At 35.5% G+C, this 20740-nt stretch overlaps 1 protein-coding gene across 1 annotated transcript in view; it reads left to right on the plus strand.

Moving 5' to 3' along the window:
• The window catches only part of srrm3 (serine/arginine repetitive matrix 3), a 79643-nt gene that overhangs the window by 55266 nt on the left and 3637 nt on the right, over positions 1-20740 (plus strand). The window contains exons 4-15 of the mRNA XM_046839838.1: positions 133-261; positions 4189-4269; positions 5479-5547; positions 8228-8263; positions 8388-8438; positions 8737-8844; positions 10598-10885; positions 12992-13020; positions 16234-16253; positions 16976-17262; positions 17408-17638; positions 18176-18298. Coding sequence (XP_046695794.1) covers positions 133-261; positions 4189-4269; positions 5479-5547; positions 8228-8263; positions 8388-8438; positions 8737-8844; positions 10598-10885; positions 12992-13020; positions 16234-16253; positions 16976-17262; positions 17408-17638; positions 18176-18298 — 1452 coding nt within the window. The remainder of the gene's footprint in view (positions 1-132; positions 262-4188; positions 4270-5478; positions 5548-8227; positions 8264-8387; positions 8439-8736; positions 8845-10597; positions 10886-12991; positions 13021-16233; positions 16254-16975; positions 17263-17407; positions 17639-18175; positions 18299-20740) is intronic.

The following is a 20740-nucleotide window of genomic DNA, read 5'->3' on the forward strand; positions in this document are numbered from 1 at the left end:
TTTATGTAACCATCTAATAAAGCTGCAATTTTGAAATAATAATGGGGTTATTATGCAAAAACAACTCATTAGAAAAATGGGGCTGAAATATTTATGGAGATGACCTTTAATATCTAATCTGTCAATTCCCAGGGTGACAGTTTTACCGCATGTTGCTGAAGCGGATGCAGAGGCAAGTGGGTTTGCTGATGGCTATGAGGATGAATACGACTGGCATGGAGACTACTACGATCGGGATTCTGTCACCCACAATGAATATAGGTAACATGAAATAAAAACTGGGAGAATAGAACTTATTCCTTATATCTCAGAGAGAAAGAAAAAAGAGAACTTCCTACTGAGTGAGAAGCAGGGAGACATTCATCGCAGTTGTCCTGTATTTATCAAGACGATATGCAGGAAAGCGATTCTCCTCTATGCTCATGGAAATATTACATTTGCATAACAAAAACCTGAACGAGAACTACAGAAATAATAGTAAATTGCCCAAAGGGATTTTATACTTTGCTGCATTGAAAAAGTATGTTGAAAAGGGTATAGAAAAAGCAGTGCAAGGCTTTCCATAGTTATAGTGTATACGCATACAGTATAGTGTATAATAGGGATGGTAAGATTCACAGTTCCACATCGGTGCATCAGCATAAAAGTTAACAACGTGATGCATACTGTACAAGTTGCCATTTGTACCAGGATTCATCGTATTTTATTGTATTTGCATCAGTAAAAAACTATTTTTTTATATATAATTATTTATAGATGCAATATAATTTTATTATTTAGAAAGTGACCAATAATATGTGACCAGTAATTTATATGTAGATTGATTTCTCCTCGCTAAACTGTTTCTCAAGCGTGTTCTCTCAGCACCACTGCTGCTACGTCAGTAATCACTTTGCAGACCGAGGCGTATCCTGGGAGTCACATAAAAAAAAAAGATTGACATGGCAGAGGTAGAGCTGTATCTTTCTGGAGACAAATTAGAAAAATAATGTCTGGTTTTATTTCATCTTTTTACTTTTTTTTTTGCTTTTTTTACTTTTTAAGGCTAACTTCTGAATACATAACCTCATATTTTTCTATATTTATTTTTATTATATTTTTTTTCCATTTTTCTATGCAATGTTTTGCATTGAATCGCATTGTGTTCAATCAAATCGAAAATCGGATCACACTGTATTGTAAAAGGGGCGAATCCTATTGCATCGCATCGGTAGCTGCTCCATGTACATCTTTAATCTATCATATAATTGGCTATGCTTTGAAATGTGAATCGACCTTCAGTTATTAAGATGCACATCATTAGTGTTTACTGTATACTGTATAGTGTAATATAGTATATAATAATAATAATAATAAAATAATAATAATATTATCAAATATGAATACACCATTTGGATTAAAAGGTGAAGAATATACAGTGCAGATAAGGTGAATATTTTAGCTTGCAATAAAGCTTCACATTGGGTGTGAATCCCACAGGATAAAACAAACAACAACAAAAAAAACAAGTTGTGCAAGTGAACAGCGTGCTGAAGCCTGAGGGCAGAGGTGCAAGCTAAATTCCCAACACATCTCAACAACCACACTAACAAATTGTATCCTAGTCGTACATGTTTGGACATAGTAAAAGGAGAGATTTTCATTTTTTTACCTATATTTTTTATGGGAAACAAGTTTACAGAGGTTTATTGCAGAGAATGTATCTGCAATACACAGAACTGCTCTCGGAGACATTGCAGTTCACGATTGTCTTAGTGAATAGAACTGTTTGGTTTCAAGCCAACCTAAACTACTGAGCTCCAAAACAAAATGATATATTTTCTACATTTCTGTGCAAAGGAAAGATACATTCAAAATATTGAGCTGCTGCTAATTATAGCTCACACAGACCATGTGGTTTGCACAAAGCAAAATATTGCTGCTACCACTCCAAAAGAATAATTGTTATTTTCTACAAAAAGGAAAAAATCTTGTATGTTAAGTATGCATATTTCTTGTTAAAAAATCTTCTTATAAAATACCAGCTGAAAGTGAAATATATAGAGATTTAAACACTACATTTAGACTACAATTCATTTTCCATAGTATAGTATAATATGGTAAAGTCAGTATGTAGTAGTGTAGTATATTATTAAGGTGCTATTTACTTGTTCCTTTCAGCACAGTGAAATTATTTCTCTGCATATCCTAGGGGTCAGAGTGCAGGGTCAGCCATTATACACTGCTCTCAGAGCACAGAGGTTTAAGGGCCTTGCTCAAGGGTCCAAGAGTGGAAAAGAGAAAATAAATATATGTATAGTATACACATACATACTATAGTATGATACATTAAAGTAGGATATTGTAGTAGTGTTTATTTGTCACATATACATTACAGCACAGCGAAATTCGTTCTTCCCATATCCCAGCTTGCTTGGAAGCTGGGGTCAGAGTGCAGGGTCAGCCATGATACAGCACAAAGGGTTAAGGGCCCAAGAATGGCAGCTTGGCGATACCAGGGCTTGAACTCCTGACCTTCCAATCAGTAACCCAGCGCCTTAACCACTGAGCAACCGCCCCCCGGTATAGCGTAGCATAGCGTAGCGTAGTGTTAGAAGGTATGATATAGTATAGTATGTTATAGTATTAGTCAGTAAGCTTTCATATTATTTGGTATTGTATAGTATAGTATGATGTTGTATGGGTTAAGTAGAATATAGTGTGGTATAGTATATACACCACACTATACTGTGCTATATTTGGATTTATATTTTGCAACATAACTTCATCTTAGGTATTCAAATAAACTGTGTTTGTATTTCTGGGTACCAAGTTTGATCCACTGAATCCACTCTAAATTAAACACAAAAAACAATGTGATAGAGAGAGGTGTAATTAGAATATATTTTAATACTGCTGTAAACTACATGATATCACAATAAATATGTATTAAATCAGTATTGTGGAACCTATGCCATGTACTCTATTGTTTAATACAGCAATTCTCTGAATAGGAACAGATTTATAATGTCATTAAAATCACAAAAATGTAAAGGCCTAGTGCTCTTGTGCTCAAGCCTCAAGAACTGCTTTTAAAAATGAAGCATGTTCACAGATGCACAAAATCACAGTCTTATTTAACCACCTCAAGTGTTTGCTTCCTCAGAAGTGGGAATTTCATCCAGCTGTGTTTATGCAGATTTCGAATCTGCAAATTGTTTGGCTTTGACAACACTAGCAAAGACAACTGCAGGTTTGTATAAACACTGTGCCTTATTAGCAAAAAAGGTATGAGACAAAGCAGAACAATGTCAGGTAAAGGCAAAGTTTTAAAAAAAGGATGAAAATGTTAAACGAGGCAAACATGAGAGCAAAAACTAAAAGGCTGGAGCAAAAGTATTTGTACATATACATAGAACAGAGAAGGTCATTAACATACACTCAGTACCCAATAATGACAATTTGAAAACAATGTCTGTACATTTTTAAGATACAAATAAACTAAAATATAATCAATATATAGGTAGGTTCCCTGGTGGTCGAGTGGTTAGGACGTGGTGCCCTCACTGCTGCGGCTCAGGTTCGATCCCTGGTCAGGGAACCAACCCCAGCCATTAGGGTTGCACAAGCCTTAGTGCCGGTCCCAAGCCCGGATAAATGGGGAGGGTTGTGTTAGGAAGGGCATGACGTGTACCTAATCGAACATGCGGATGGTCCGCTGTGGCAACCCCTAACAGGAGAAGCCGAAAGAAAGTATCATCAATATATAGGTATTCAGTATGGCCAAAGTGTTTTCACATCAATGTAAAACTTTTGGCTTGGCTAAAAAGGGTGTTAAAAACAAAATATGTGATCAATTAAAATTCATATTTTTGAAAGCATTCTGATTATAAAAACCTTTTACACAGTACTGTGATGTGCAAAATATAAAAATAAATAGAATGCAATGCAAGTTATAGTGAAGTAGGAGGTGTGGGTCCCGGTCTCTCTATGATTATGTATCCATTTACTTGTTGCTCTTTTTTATTTATTACGTCGTCTCCTTGAGCAAAATCAGAATGTTTAACAAGCAGCTGATATACACACAAAATGTTAACATTTTTCACAAGTTAGTAAATTGACCAGCAGTTTAAATCAAAATGTCAGGTTTTTAACAGCAACATGGCTTCTTGCGGTATGTGAATTATTTCTATTTATTCTTACACTCAGAGACAAGAGGAAGTCCAGCAGCTCACCTTCTCCTCTACCTAAGAAAAGAAAGAAGAAGAAGGCAGAAGACACAGTCGGTCAGTATTTTTTTTACATGAATGTCTTTTTTTTTTTGTCTTCTTTTCTGAAGAACTCCAGTATTAACAAAAAGTAAAAAAAAAAAAAGAATTAAATGAACAGATTGATTTACTCTTAAGCATCAAAGAAAGCTTTTATATTTAATTGTATTTTATGTACAAAACAAATCTTATTAAAAAGTAAAAGAAAAAAAAAAATATTTTTTCCCCTCATACCCATATGTCAAATGTATTAGCATTCTAAACATTTTTGGAATTTAATGAAAAAATTGTTAGGTTTTTTAATGAGTATTAAGACTCGCCTGGTCCATATGTGCTTGGAGGAATGTCCAAAATCCTTCAACAAGTGTCTCCATCTATGTTAAACATTACTGGAAATGGCTTGCTGCTCTACTGACGAGGCGTCACCATATGTTTAGTTGTAGGGGTGCCAATATTTTTTTACAACTGTTAAGTGCTGGAGCATTACTTAAGAAAATGTGTTAATTTTAAATAAATGTTAAAAGTGTTAAATATGACAAAACACATCATCCAGAGATATGTTTTTGCATACATTTTCATGAAGGATGCCAATAATTCTGGACTCCACTAACTCTTTGATCATCTTAAACATTGTTGTTAATTCAAAGAGATTAAGACGTGTGTTGGAGATTAGCAAGGTAGTGTTGTTTTACAATGTAGTAGAAAAAGGCTTATAAGTGACAGAATAATGAATTGTATACCTCGGAAAACCAGGAAACCAAGAAAATAACGGCAGTACTGTATATGAGGGTGATGGAGAACAAGAGAGAATTGTATGTTGCCAATCAAAAGCTTTGCTCTAAGAGTAAGAGAACGAGCAGAAGTGCCACCAAAGGTAGAAGTGACAAGTGTGAGAGAGAGAGAGAGAGAGAGAGAGAGAGAGAATGAAGAGACTCAAAACACATTTTATAAGATTACACAGTGCACAAACAACAACTCCAGGCAATTTAAAATTGATTTAAAATGTATATATATATATATATATATATATATATATATATATATATATATATATATATATATATATATATATATGTGTATATATATATATATATATATATATATATATATATATATATATATATATATATATATATATATATATATATATATATATATATATATATATATATATATATATACAGTATATGTGAACGTTTTTTTTTCTATTTTGTCTTAATCTGATCTGCAGTGTTGACAGCTCTTCTCCTACACGACGAGGAAAAAGGAAGAAGAGTGGCAAAAAGCACAAGAGAGACAGGTGTGTGTCTGTGTGTGTGTGTGTGTGTGTGTGTGTGTGTGTGTGAAGCAACAGAGGTTACATTCTCTCACAAGAAAATAAATGATGTCATATAACCAATTATTAGTTTTTTTATGTAATTCTAATCCTTTTATACGTCTTGTAACATTATAAGAATGTTGATCCTGAGTTGTTTTCAGGTTGACTCAGATTTTCTAAACTATTATATTGGTTTATATAATGTCCTTGCTCTCATATATCTTTCTTTAGAAAATGATTAAGAAGTAATCGAAAAGATCACTAATATTAGGACACTTTCCTTTGAGGCAATGATTTTGTAGTATTTCTGGATGGAGTCTGGAAGAAAATGAGCACTTTTCGATATTCACTGGTAAAGCTGCAGTTTTTAAATAGGAATAGTTACAGTTTTTATGTAACGTGATGAACGTGCAGCATTTAAAAAGACTGCTGAGAGAACATCTGTTTACAGGGGTAATAGGATTAAAAATATGTTTCACAACATTTTAAGTTACTTATAAATTAATAAAAACGATGAAGTGTCAGTTTTTAATAATTGAAAATATATATATTTTAGGAAAATTGCAGCTTAATCGCTTTGGGATCTGTGGGTATATGTGAATAAATTTCCCAACAGGCCATATCCCATCACAGCCTATCAATTATTTTTTTATAATGACTTTATTGTGTTTTATTTCTTGAGTATAAAACCAGACCATGGTAAGTAAAAATTTTAAATAACATTATAAAACGATTAATCTGCTCTTTACAATTGTAACAAGTATGTGTAGACGTCTAGAATGAGCACAGTATTATTGCTCAAACCACAACAAATAGCGCAGTGCATTTTGGGATATATATTTTTTTTATAAAGTAACAGCAGTGTATATGATTATTACCTTTCTGACCCATAGAACAGGGAATCAGGTTCATAGAACGTAGGAATTAATTGACAGTGTTTAACGCTGAGAGACAAGGTACAATCTCAGAAGGTCAAACCTTGAAACCTTGAGAGGACCAGCAGAAGAATGCATCATACCGTATTTGTCAGACAAGGAGATTTCACTCCATATTGGTCAGATGAGGAGATATTTGTTAGGCCTAAGCTGTTTATCTGACGTTGAAAAATATGGTTTTGAAATGAACTTCAAGTTTTGCCTCTTGTATTAGAGTTCATTAAGCTAAACCTAAACATTATTTATCAGTCTTGGAAGAGACATAAAGTGCTATCTCTCTTTCTCTCTCTCTCTCTCTCTCTCTCCCTCTCTCTCTCTCTCTCTCTCTCTCTCTCTCTCTCTCTCTCCCTTTCTTTAAACTGGTTCATAAAATATGACAACGTGTGACCTTCAAAGTGTCAATGAAAAACGAGCCTTTCAGCAAATTACCTACAGTCCTTGGTGTCTCCATCCTTTCTTTAGCCGTCTCTTCTTCCCTGTCGCACTCCTCCCCCACTTCTAGTCTGCCTCTGCCTCTCGTATTGAGTTTACACTGGCCCAATGGTCTCATCTCCCTGAAAATCCCCCAATCAATTATGGATTGAGTAAGGAAAGAAAAAAAGAGGGGGGAGTGGGGGGGACGAGTCCCTGGAGTCAGATAGCTTCCCGGAAAGAAGAAAATAGAGGGAGCAGTATCTGGGTGAAATGCCAAGCTTTTTTTTACGGCACGACTGCCTACAGTCAAAGCCAGGATTCCAGGTCACAGCGAACCAGATTTCCAAGGCAGAACTGTAGAAGTGAATAAGATGATGACATAATCAGTAGATGAAGTACGCTATTCCTGTACTTGTGCATAAGTTCAAATAACCTGCTTAAATATGTCTACAGTCTTGTAAATTAGATGTTTAAAAAATGCCTATACTGTGGGTCTTACGTTTAGGTGGCCACCAACTTTTTCATATAGTATACATGTTGTGTACATTTTTGGTACATCACGTAGAAGATAGGCCACCAAGCAAGACAACATATCCCTCCTACAGAGCATGTGCTTTTGAGTAGTTTTTTGTAGACTATTATATTTTGTCTACATATACAACAGTAGATTATTTTTCTCTGCTATAAGAAAAGCTGAAGAAAGAGTCTTCTCTCTCTCTCTCTCTCTCTCTCTCTCTCTCTCTCTCTCTCTCTCATCTCACTTTCTCTCACTCTCAGAAGCACAGCACACAGCAGAAGCATTTCAGCAATTCTTTCTCACACCCTGTGTCACTTTGACAGCTTTACCTAGGTTTCTCCTTCACTTTCCTGTCCCTCATAAAGGCACAGAATGACTGTGACCTGCTTGGGCTTTTCACTTCGGATATGCCTTCACAGCTTCATAAAACACACACACACACACACACACACACACACACACACACACACACACACACACACACACACACACACAGACTCAATGGCATAGACTTTTAAATGAGTGCAAAAGTTTTCACCCCCATACAGTTTCTAGGTAAAATCAGGACTAGTGTCTGTATTTATAAAATTATTAAATACAAATTATCCAGGCGAAAACGCTACCAGATGTGATTAACATCTGTCCATAAAGATAAGTGTAATCAGTAATATTATTATAATATTTGTGATTAAATTCAATGGCTTATCAGTTCAAATGTATTTTAAAATCTAAATTAAATCATATCTGACTCTCATTTATGTTTATTTGTCTGTCTTTATGTCTCTTTATCTTGTAGGTCCACATCTGGGTCTAGAAGGAAAAGGAGACACAGGTAGATATGTACATTTTTTAAGTGTTTTTTTTTTCCTTTTTTTTTTTATAAATCTTTTAATTTACTGTCTTTGAGCTCTTCCCCCACCAGGATAAAGCTTCTGTTATTTTCACTTTGTTTACAGATCAGGCACACCAAAGAACAAACACAAAGACAAGAGCAAACTGAGAAAGAAGTGAGTTTTTTTCCTTCTTTCCCCCAAAGTCCCTGCATATTGTGTTGGTCATTCCGTGTTTTTGAAAAAGATTTCAATCAATAGAATGATTAAGGATGTGAAAATGTAATATTGGTCAAGGAGACACAGAGGACATGTCTTCAGAAATGGTCAGCTTTGTTAATTAAGCTGTGCAAGTGTGTGTTTGCACATTTGTGTGAATCTTTTGTGCAGATTTGTCTCTGTGTGCATGTGTGTTTGTGCTCATGCGTGTGCACACTTTTGGTTTGGTTGTATGTGTGTTGTGCGTGTGTTACAGATCTCCAGCAGAGTGTACCAGCAGGAGGCCCCAGCGCAGAGGAAGCTGCTGCAGCACGCGCAGTGCCTCTGTCTCATCCATAGCCACTATCTCCAGATCCCCCAGCAGGTGATGCCAAGAGCACACACACATTTCAGACCACTCCACACAATTATTTTAACATCGTCCATCTGCTTCAAGTCTCACCTTCACAACACAGGTTCTGAGCAGGGAAATATTTATCCTTCACAATGTCTGGGTCATTTTTTTTTTTTTATGAATAAATGAGCCAAAAAATAATTATTAAACATGTATTAATTAATTAATCTTAAATGAATTTGGAATAAGTGTAAAATCATAATCCAAATAAAGATTAGCTAGCACACTTCTCTTTACTTTATTCCATCTCATTATTCACAAAGCATCTATTTCTGATCATTGTATTTTTATTGGACTTCATTGAAATTCCAATCATTTTTTTGTCAATTCAGCAAAGAATAGCAAAGATAATGTGTCTCAAAATATATTAAAAAAGCACATTAGATGTTTTTTTACATTTTTAAAAAAGTTTTTAGATAGATCTACAGTATTAGTTTTTAGCTCATATTTACTTTGTAACATTTTCAGTGGCTCAAAGGTTGCCATACATTACAGTTTTTGGTGACATCGCCTTTTATTTGCCTGAATTTGAATAAACCACTTGAGGTTTTTCATGAGCATCTCACAATACTTTTGCAAGAAGTTTAGATTATTCCTTTTGACAGAACTGGTGTAATCACAGGCAGGTTGGTGAGCCTCCTTGCTCACTCATTCTTTTCTGTTCAGTCAAGTCAGGGTTTTATGAGGGCTTTAATACAAGTTGACCAGGGTAATGTTGAAGGTCTCTTGAGATGTATTTAGTATTCCCAACATTTCTTCCTTCCCTATTTAAAACCATCAATATTCTGAAGTGCATCAGTCACTTTTTCTAAAACACCCTTACAACATGATGCTTCTGCCACCATGCCTTAAAGATTTTGATGTTGATAGTGATGCAAACCCAAATGGATTTTAATTTTATTTCATATGACTAGAAAAATCTACTCCTTCAAAACATTTTCTTACAGTATTTTGCCAGACAACTGTCCTTTTTCCTTGTGCTGTAGTCTTTCATGCCAAGAAGATGGTAGCATTCTCCTAATGGTGGATCTACATGCCTTTGTTACTTATTCACCATTTTATTTTGTTGTGGTTTTGGGCTTCAGTTGAATCATTTAGACCAAATATGTTAATCTCTAGGAATTCATTCGTGCCTTCTTTTAGAACAATGTAAGTTTATATATTTCAAACAAGTGCTTATTTAGATGCTTGTGGTAGTTTCAAATATTGTTCTTAAAGATTCTAGAGGTCCAAAAGTCTATTTCTTAGGCTTTGACAGAGATGTCTGGATTTTGCCATTGTATCAAGGGTAAAAAAAGGCACTGGCTTTAAAGATAGGCCATTAAGTACAGACACAGACACACTCCAAAATTAACTCCTAATAATGGTGGAAACCTGTATAAGTTATTACTCCAATGTAGAATCTTGGAAATGTCTGGATTTATTAAAAACTGAGATCTTTAGCTTTGCGTGTGTAAACTGTCACATGTAGGTTTCAAATTAATCCTGTCAAAAAAATTGCATTAGAATAGTGATTAAATATTGTTATCATTGAACAATTTTGTGGTATTAGTGGTTATAAATTAATATTTGATCATCCTTCTGATTATACAATGGAGGTCCTGTGACCTCAGGAAGTCACACAGGTAAAATGTTTATTAAGGACACAAACAAGATTTTTCTAATGATTTTTAGTTTATTTAATGCATCTAGTTTATGACAGGATTTGATACTGTTTACACAGGTCCAACCTTAAGTACAGGACGGAGAGACAGAAGAGGTCTAGTCCCGGTGCGTCTCTGTCTCCCGGGTTGGAGAACGGCCACCACAGCGAACGAGTTCGCAACGGCAAACACTCGGGACTCGGCCAGCTAGACGGCGAGAAAAGCAACAATGTATGTACTCTCCTCTATTTTGCCTCTGTGCCCCTTCGCCTGCACCATTCACTCGAATTCCCTCACCCAAAATGGTTTCTCTTGCTCTGTCTGTCACTTTTGCCCATAACTGACCTGACTGTTCGTTCTCACTCTTAGTTGTTTTTGATTTTTTTTTGTTAGTTGTTTATTTATTACATTGTTTTACACTTTTGCCTTTTTTGGCTCCATTTTGTGACTATTTGCATTGTCAGCTGGATTTTGTGCTAGGCATGTTTAAGGTATTCTTCTGCTAATAACAAGCCGGATTTTGAATCATTTCGGCTGCAAAGAAACCAAAGGCGAATGCGATCACCATTGGCTTCACCCGTATTTAGTTTTTTTTTAAAGAATATAAATCGATTCACCACTACAATTAAGCAATCATTTTACTATTCCTCCGCTTAAAAGCAATAAGTTCTATAGTATTATAGTTGATTAATTATTGATTATTGTGAGGTATAATACAATTTAGTCTAGAACTAAACTGGCACTGTTGTTCAACGATACTAGAAAAACTAGTTACTAGTTAAGTGAGATTCAGATCTAGAATTTTACAATCTTCAATATTAACATTTTTAGACACAATTGCATATCTTAACAGTGCTAGAATCAATATTTGATTTATTTATTTTCTAAGAAAAAGCTTGATCTAGGCCAATTCCTAAACATCAGGTTTTCAGGTTTATGTTTTCAGGCTTTAACATCTTAGGATTTGATTTTCTTTCTTTCGTTGTTCTCTCAAGCGAAAGCATCTTATAGGTGCAGGTGTGAACCTGGTCTTTAATGATGCCTAATTTACTAGTCAGATTTCTTCATAGAGATCTGCATGCATTTTATTTTATTTTTCAGAAGATCTAATGTCCTGTCTCTTTCTCTTTTCACTTGCTTGCTTCATTACTCTTTTTATTTCTGCCTCTATTTAATTTTAGGTGGTTTTCCCACAAAAACAAAAACAAAAAAATAAATAAATGCCCAAACCTTTTCTGTCTTGTTTGTGTAAAAAGCACTCATATGCTTTGGAACGGGACCAAGTAGGTTAACAGGGTACGTGTATTAGTTTCTTTTTGTCAACACAGTTTGAACGCTCATGTTCTGAGTATCACAGTAAGACCCCCCTCTTCCTTCAGACTGATCACAAACCTGACAGCTGGGGTTTCAAGTATACAAGCTTCTTTGACTTGCTTCTTTGTGGACTATCACTCTGACCTGCATGTTACCTTCTGGGTGGCAGCATCACCGCTGTTAAAAATGTTTATGTAGGTGAAAAATTATGTGTTTCTATAAAAGGGAAGTGCCACAAGCCTGTGATGATTTGCTCTATCTTTTTATTAACTTTTAACCAACTGTCTGTACATCGTAACATCTGGTGTCCAGGCGATTGGTTAAATGGGTGTAATTGTTAAATTGTTTTTGTTTTTTTCAACCTAAACTATCTGCTACGTCTGTAATACATGTCTCATTAACCTTACTCATATATGATAGGACAATGTTGAATTGTGTTTTGTAAACATGTAAAACGTGAGTTTTAAACAGAAGATTCTAATATTACAGGTTCAGGACGGTTTATTATGATTCATAGTTGCACAGGACCTTTATTATTGAATTGATATACAGGTTATCACTTCACATTAATTAAATAGCAGACTTCTTCCATCAAAATAAAACAGGGTTTGAAGCAATTAACATATGAAGCTGGAATGATTTCTATCAATGGTTTGGATTCTTGAATATTAACACTGCCTGGAAGTCTCTCATAAGCTTTCAGGGTTTTTGGGACTCGTGAGGCACCCTTACTTTATATTAAGACAATTTTACAATATTGTAAGGTTCATTTGTGTGAAATACAAACCAAAATTGCATGTTTGACTTGCGATTAAACCTATAATTAACATATTTATCTGTATTTATTACGCCAGCACACTTTCACACAAAAAATGGTAAAATATGGCATTTTTATAATCAATATTTGCACCTCAAAATATAAAAATATTAAAAATCTAAAGTAATGGAAACAAATAATTTTAAAGTTATTATATACGTTGATACCCCTCCACACACACCCCTGCACCGGTCAGCACGGAGAAAAGTTTGCTATCAACAGTAACAATGTTTTCTATGTTGACATTTGTAAAAACATTGTAATGTTCACTGTTTACTGAACATTACTGTAAAATCATCTAAATATTCACTATCTGATTTTTTTCACAATTGCTACCATCCAGCAAGCAGGTCCTGACTGCACAACCAGTTGGTAATATTATTATACCTTTTTTCACTCTTGTGTTCTTATGAAATGGTGGATATGCTGTTTACTTTTTTAGGTTATTAATTAATAACTCGTTTATATAAAATGTAAAACAAAAAATCACCAAAAGGAAACATATAGCAAACATATTTCTACATTTCTTTGTTTAAAATGAAATGTTGGGTGAATTCTTCAGATTTGGAGCATAATTTCAAAAATATTAAATTTGTTGTATGTTTTCTCTTTATGTCAAACTGTGTCTGTGTTAATGGCATGTACAGTACAGATGTGGTAGATGGCTTTTTGGTTGGAAAACTTTGGAATTGTCCTTATTAGCAACAAATTCAACACAACCATATTCATAAAAGGTTTCATATTACAAGCTACAAAATGTACTGGTTTACAGATTAATTATCAATCATTAATCCTGAATTTCCTGCTTCACTACGTGATTTTTACATTTCAGTAACTTTGGATGTGTACTGGGGTTTTCTTTTCTGATGTTTTCTAAATCTTCGTCTGTCTCGGAGTAAATGAAAAACTTGGAATTAAATAGGATCATATTTAAGCGGTGTTTCACGAAAGGGACCCAAGCCATTCAGTCGTGTATATATATGCACGAATACTGTTTTTAGATTTGAAATGTTTAATACAAATCCTGAAATAAAAACGTTTAAATCTTCTAAAAATTGCCGGAAATTGCAAAGCGCTCTACCAGACCAACTTCCCTGGCGTATTCAATGCACAGTATTTTATACATAATCCCAGAAATGTGACTGGGGTCCCTTTTCAGTGTGCTCAATTTAGTTCTCCATCCTAGCACTCGACACCCCTCCACCTCCTCCTCTCCATCCGTGGTGTGTGTGGCTCTCTTTCTCTGTCATCCTGACATGCTTTTTGCCCCCATCAACCACTGTGTGCATGTTCAATCCCTTCTCCATTCCTTCACGCAGGATCGATTCGTACGACGGGTTTGATTTCTGTCTCTTTTTTATTTTGACTGTAATTTAGATGCCCTCAACATCTTAACCTTAACATGGCTGTACATGTGTCCAGGCGAATAAGGCCGATATTCATGTTGACTTTTTGTTTTGTTTTATTTTGTTTGGGAGAGGGAGGGATGGGTGATGGTTCAATTTCGTTCTCAATTACCTGTCGAATTTGATTTTAGCTTCTATTTTGGTTTGGTCTCTTTTTTTAGTTTGTGGACCAAGTAATTAGCAGGGATACTAAAAAGAACTCATTGTCTTTTTCCCATTTCGCTGCGGAGAATTTTCCTTCCCCCCCTCCTCCTTTTTTTCTTCCTTTTCTCGTTCTGTCAATATTGCATACGTGTCTCTGATTGAAATGGAAGGTAGGTAATGCTCTGCCTACGCACGTGGTCTCTATGCAGATGAGAATGTGACAAGCACCCTAGCTTGACTGTTTCTCTCTCTTTCTTCTCATTTTATTTATGATGAAAAAAAAAACTTTGGCAAATTTATTTTCATTGTTTTTCCTTTTTGTTCCTTTTTTTCTTTCTTCCTTAGTAATATGTTCTTTATTATTTCTACAGTATTTTCAACACCTGTTTTCCAACATTCAAATATAGCTTTGCTCTATTGCTGAAGTCTCAGTACACTTCCCTCCCCTCAAAAGTCCATTTCCTGTCTCTCTGTTCTTTTTCGTTTGACTAGAATGCATTCATGTCTGTGCCGCATCCCTTTTTGTCTCTTGGTGATATGGTACATTCGTCTTATAATTGATTGGCACATTTTCGTTCCTTTTTTTTTTTCGTCGATTTCAATCTATTTAACTCTTAAAGGTACAAAAGTGAAACTTTGGCTTCAAACGACAAAAGTAGTAGAAATTTAGATTTATTTGTTCGCTCCTCTTAAAGACTTCAAATATTGTAACGTCCTGAAAATGTTTTTTTTTTCTAGCCATTGTTCACTCCTACTCGTAATACCATCAATTTAAAGGTCCGGCTATGCTCCAACCACCAGTGAGTTTTCACCTAGCTCTGTTTTGGATGCTAGTGGACATTCTTTTGCCAGGGTTTTACTGGTGCCACATTAACAAAAGCAACAGAATGTTAACAAAACCACCCATGTGACCACCAATACCCTCCATCTACTATAAGATTTCCTGCAGGGAAGAGCTTGTGTATAACAAGTAGTTTACAGTTTCCGCTCTTTACAATTTCTATAACTACAGTATTTCACTGACTTAAATTCGAATGGCAAGACATCAAGCCCACAGCAGCACAGAAAGTATCACCAATGTGCTGCAAACAGGAACAAATACTCAGATATGATACTCAGGAAAAAAATCATATATAATTTTTTACAACAGAGGAAAAAAACACTATTCTCTTTTATTTTCTTTGCCCACTTCACCTCATTCTCCCCACATTCATATCACTGTCGCTCTGCCTCCTATGTGTAGTTCCCCAGTTTTCACTGAAACTCAATGATTTTGAGGCACTTTGTTTCCTTGCCATTCAGTGTGAGTGCTGAGTTTTGGTAGTCAAAAAATAGCATCGCAGGTCCACTTTTTATTGATAGTTGTATTCAAGTATACAAATATACAACTACTAAAATAGAGAAACTGCTATGAGGTGTGTTAGGGGGTAGGGTATTGTCAGGTTGTATTAATGGTCATGTTTCATAATGTTTTAGGCATGCAGGAAAGTCCTTACAAGTCTTTATCAATAAAAACAGAACTATAAAAGAGGACAGATATAAAGCTATTGTAAAAAAACATAACAATGTCAAATGGTTATTTTTATAGTATGCTATTTTGCAACTTTGCATGTTATTAATTGACAAATGAATTGGATATCAGCTGATAGATTCCTTGTTTTCCCTTTTGATAGATTCATTTTACTCTTAGAGTATATGAGTATAATCATCAAAATAATTTGTTGATTTGAAAACGAGCATTTCTGAAAAGAGCGTCCAAGCTCCTAGTGCTATTTCTTCACTTTAGGTCTAAATGATTGATTATTTCTTTGTTTGCTTGTTTGTTTTTTGAATTCAATTATTTATTTATTAACCTATCAATCTATCTTTTATTTGGTGTGTCTTTTTTTTTTTTTTTTTTCGATTGATTTCATGTATTGTCTCATGCTCACTACCAGGGAAGGGTGTTGTGTCTTTTTCTCTTGCATTTTGTGAATCTAATGATGCACTTATGTTGCCCCACTTTTCCCTTCTCTTCATACCTTACCTACTAAAGGAGGGAATACCACTTTATTGGTAAGTGGATGTTAACCAAAAGGGAGTTAAAACAGAGTAGCCATTTTAAAAAATAAAAAGAAATGAAAAAAAAAGAAATGAAAAAAAAAAAGGAAATGGGTCGCTGTTCACATCTCAGCAATTGTCTGCAGGAAAAACAATCCACAAGCAGAAATTTTTACTATTGAATAGAAGACCAATTGTTTGCAAATTCGAGTGACTCTATAATTGTGACTCTTTAATTTTGTTCCTTCCATTTCTGTGATGTTTTGTCAAGTTGTCTGATTTTTTTGTTTTTTTTTTTGTTCTAGTTTTTTTCCCCACTTTTTTCTGTTTGTAGCCATTTATAAAAAAGAAAAAAAAAAAGTCCTCCTTTTCCACTCAACTCTTTGGTCTTTTTCGCTCTCTCTTTTCACTCTCTGTTCTCCCGATCTTTATTTGTTTCACAGTTTTTACATGTTTTTCCCTTCTTTCCTCTTTTTTTCTTTCGGGATTATAATTTCCAGCTCATTATGGTTTTGCATGCCAAGTATTGCATGCGCTGCACCATAGAGGACTGTCTATAAGCCATATCAAGAAAACTCCTAGCTCTTTTCTTTTAGATATTTGCTTTTATTTTGGCAAGTACACCATCGCACTCATCTAAGTGAAAAAGATTCTAATTTCTGTCTATTTGTGTCATTTTTTATCCTCCCCCCCACCCCCTCCCCTGTTTTTATTTTTTGGTTATTATACATCTACAGAAGTTACGGACATTGGCTTCATCCTCACCGAATGAAGTGCAGAGGCAGACGCCACCTAATGTACGGGAAGTGAAGAGCCACAGCGCCCTCTGTCGGAGCCCTGGACGACAACAGACCCATGCTCAGCTTGGAGAGGCAGGAAAGGGAGAAGAAAGGCAACAGCGGGGTGGCAAGCTGTCCTCTGAGTCATCAGGAAAACAGGCAGGACGGAGCTGCCACTCTCCTACCCATAGCAGTGACTCCCAACTCGATCTCCAGTCTAAATCCAAGGGCATTCATGTGAAGAAGTGAGTCCTAGTTATTGATGCTTTGGCCATCAACTATCCTTTTCAAAAAGGATCAGGATGTGATTTTTTTTTTTCTGTATCCACATCATTTTATAATCATGACAGCTACACTAAATTTTTTCCCCTCATTTGTATTGCTTGGCAGAGCGAAAGGGTCTCATTCATCTAAGAGGCACCATCATAGTCGAGCCATGAACCGGAGTGTGTCTGCGTCACCGACTCCACACCGTCACACGTCCAGCCGCAAAAAGAGCAAATCAGGTCTACAGCAAAAAAGCAGCTCGTGGAGCAGTGCTCGCTCTTCATCGCGCTCCAAATCAAGAGAGCGCACGCAAAGCAAGACTAAGTCTCCGCATGCTCGCCAGAATAACTCGAGGTACATTATTGCTCAGTCATTTCACACAGACAACAGTGTATATACATTTATAGATACACATACATTTACTTACAGCTTGTCATTTTCATGACAAAAAATCCATAGCTCTTTTTTGGACCAATATCCCAATATCCTTTTTTAGTCCAAATATCCAAAAATCTATCAAAATGGGCAAATAACAAACTAACAAACAATGAAATACACTAGACAAATCAAGGAAAGACCGGAGACTTGGGACAACAACATCAGGAGACGTAAACATTAACGATGAACAAGGACCAAACAGGCACAAAAGGGGAACTTAAGGCTCTATGTACACTAATCCGGATAAATCTGAAAACAGCATTTTCGTCTAAAAACGCTCCACATTCACATGCAAATTTGCTTATTCACAATGAAACGTCTTAAAATCTTACGTCCCTGTACTGTGCATGAGCAAAACATAAGACTTGTTATTCGTAATTTTCCCTTGGCTTTTATTTACTTTCTGTATTTTCAAAAAAATGTGGACAAATCATAACCTCTTGTGTGTTATAGGGAGAGGGATAGTCCTCACTACTCCGATGGCGAGAGAACTCGCCGACGCTCTCGCAGTTATTCTCCTATTCGTAAAAGGAGAAGAGACTCACCCAGCTTTATGGAAGCTCGCAGAATCACCAGGTACGTGCAGGTTTCTGCTCGATTTCTAAAAATTCTATTTTAGCAAACTACTAGAAAATGCACAAAGACTTTCTATTACTGAGATCATTTCTGGAATGTCATTTCTATTCTGTTTGCTAATTTAACCCTAACTGAAAATGTATTATCTATCATAATAAAACCTTTATTACCTTTATTAAAGTGATGGAATGAAAGAGACTGAATTTCTGGGTAAAATTCTTTTAATATAATGAAGTCTCTTTTCTTTGGTTCTCTCAGGTATTAACAAATGAATTTAGCTGCAAATGAAACCTGGCGTCGCTCAACGATTAAATAAAAAAAAAAATCGCTCTGTGTGATTGCGAGGGATGTATTACATTTAAAGAATTAAAATGAATCAATTTATCGGAACAATATATTGAACTGAGCTTTGTCATTGACTAGTGCTTGTAAGTTGCTATCTAGAATGCTGTAATAGAGTTACACTGCTTCATAAGTGTTGTATACAATTCACTGATGTTTTGTCAAAACATAAAGTACTCTTAAACTGAAAATTATTCCTCAGTTTTTTTTTAGACTTTTATAATATTGACAAATTTGGTTCCCTGGTGGTCTAGTGGTCAGGATGCGGCGCTCTCACCGCTGTGGCTCGGGTTTGATCCCCGGTCAGGGAACCAACCCCAGCCATTAGGGTTGCACAAGCCTTAGTGCCGGTCCCAAGCCCGGATAAATGGGGAGGGTTGTGTTAGGAAGGGCATCCAGCATAAAAACATGTGCCAAATCAAACATGCGGATTGTCCGCTGTGGCGACCCCTAATGGGAGAAGCTGAAAGAAAGTTTATAATATTGACAAATTTCTAGCTAACACACTAACCTAGCTAGGTAGGTGATTTAGCTAATGTTGATGATTAAAAAAAGTGATTAGATTGTATGTTCAATATGCATTGCGATAAACAGGACAATACAATACATGTTAAGACTCTAATAATGAAATTCTACGTTGACAACCTTTGACAATATTTACTAGTAGTTGCGAGAGATGACTGCAGTATGTAGGAGCCTAATAGCATATCTATGAATTGAGATCCTTGATGAAATGAGTGTAGATGTTATTAGATAATTTTACTTTCTTTAACATAAAATCATATTGAATAAAATTATGATTTAACCTAAACAGTTTTGTTCTCTTCAGCCTAGGATTGTTTGATAACAGCATATTAAGCATTTGGGGAAAAATTGATTGTAATTTTCTGTTAAGTTAGTAAGGACTAAGAAAAAATTATATTAAAATTATATTCTAGTCCCTAAAATTCCCCCGTCATGAGTTTCCTAATAAAAACCTGGTCGTTGTATTATCATGTACGCATACAGTGACATCTCGTGGCCGCTATGTTTACTGCAGTTTTCCGCTTATACCACTGGTATTACTCATAAACAAGGTGGTATCAAAAGGTTTAGAGACTAGCTCTGTTTACAAGAAAGTACCTCATTTATCTATGTGAACACACTACCCCCTTCAAAATAGTCCCTGTGCACACCAATATAGCGCTCCCAACTCATTCCTGCCACTTCTGGAATATATATTAGAAGTATTCTTGAGCTGAATCTCTAGCTTTAGGAAGAGCATTTTACGTTTGCTCTCTGTTTTACCTTGCTGTCCCTGATAAAATTGCAAACGAGTTAACACACGTTCAGAATAGCACAAGTTAGCACAATTAGTCTCGAACCTTTTTTGACACCACCTTGTATATCATATATAAGTTGTATCATAGAGGGGCCCAAAATTAAATACTGGGTCAAGGTATAAGGCCAGACAGTGTTGAGATTTAATGAACAACAAGACAAATAAATAAAGTGCGAAAGTATAAGCTATATATTCTGCTCTTATGCACTCTTGCCCAAGCGAGATGCTTGGCATCGTTTCCTGGCTGTCAGATCATTAATGTTTAGGATTCTGTCTTGTGCTGTGGCAACTCTCAGGAAAGAGTGCATCAGTAAGATTTATGTCTGTGTTTTTGTTTATCTTCATAACTCTGTACTTTCAAACATGTGTTCCAGCAGCCTATAAGCAGCCCCTTCATAGTTCAGGCATAAAGCATTAAAAATGTGCAGTGCATACAGAGTCAAACTCTGCTAGTTACAATAGAAAGATTTTACCTCGTGGGCTGAATATAAAGGAGCTAAAAGTGGCTGGGGGGCCTTGAGTTTTACATGCCTGCATGGTAGGTGGTAGCTCAGTGATTAAGGCCGTAAATATAAATGTCTGACTTATATAGAAAAATCAAACATCAGAATAACATTTGCAAAACAACAAAGCTAATTATTGTTTTAATGTGATGTCCATGGTGTGTAGAAATTAATTGACACTATTATATATAAATCAAATGCTTTTTGCTTGGTCTTTCATCAAGGTTTACAAACTGCCCCAGGGTAAAAGAGCAACCTGCACATCTGCAATATGTT

This window comes from Silurus meridionalis, chromosome 25 (genome assembly GCF_014805685.1).
Source record: "Silurus meridionalis isolate SWU-2019-XX chromosome 25, ASM1480568v1, whole genome shotgun sequence".
Lineage (NCBI taxonomy): Eukaryota > Metazoa > Chordata > Actinopteri > Siluriformes > Siluridae > Silurus > Silurus meridionalis.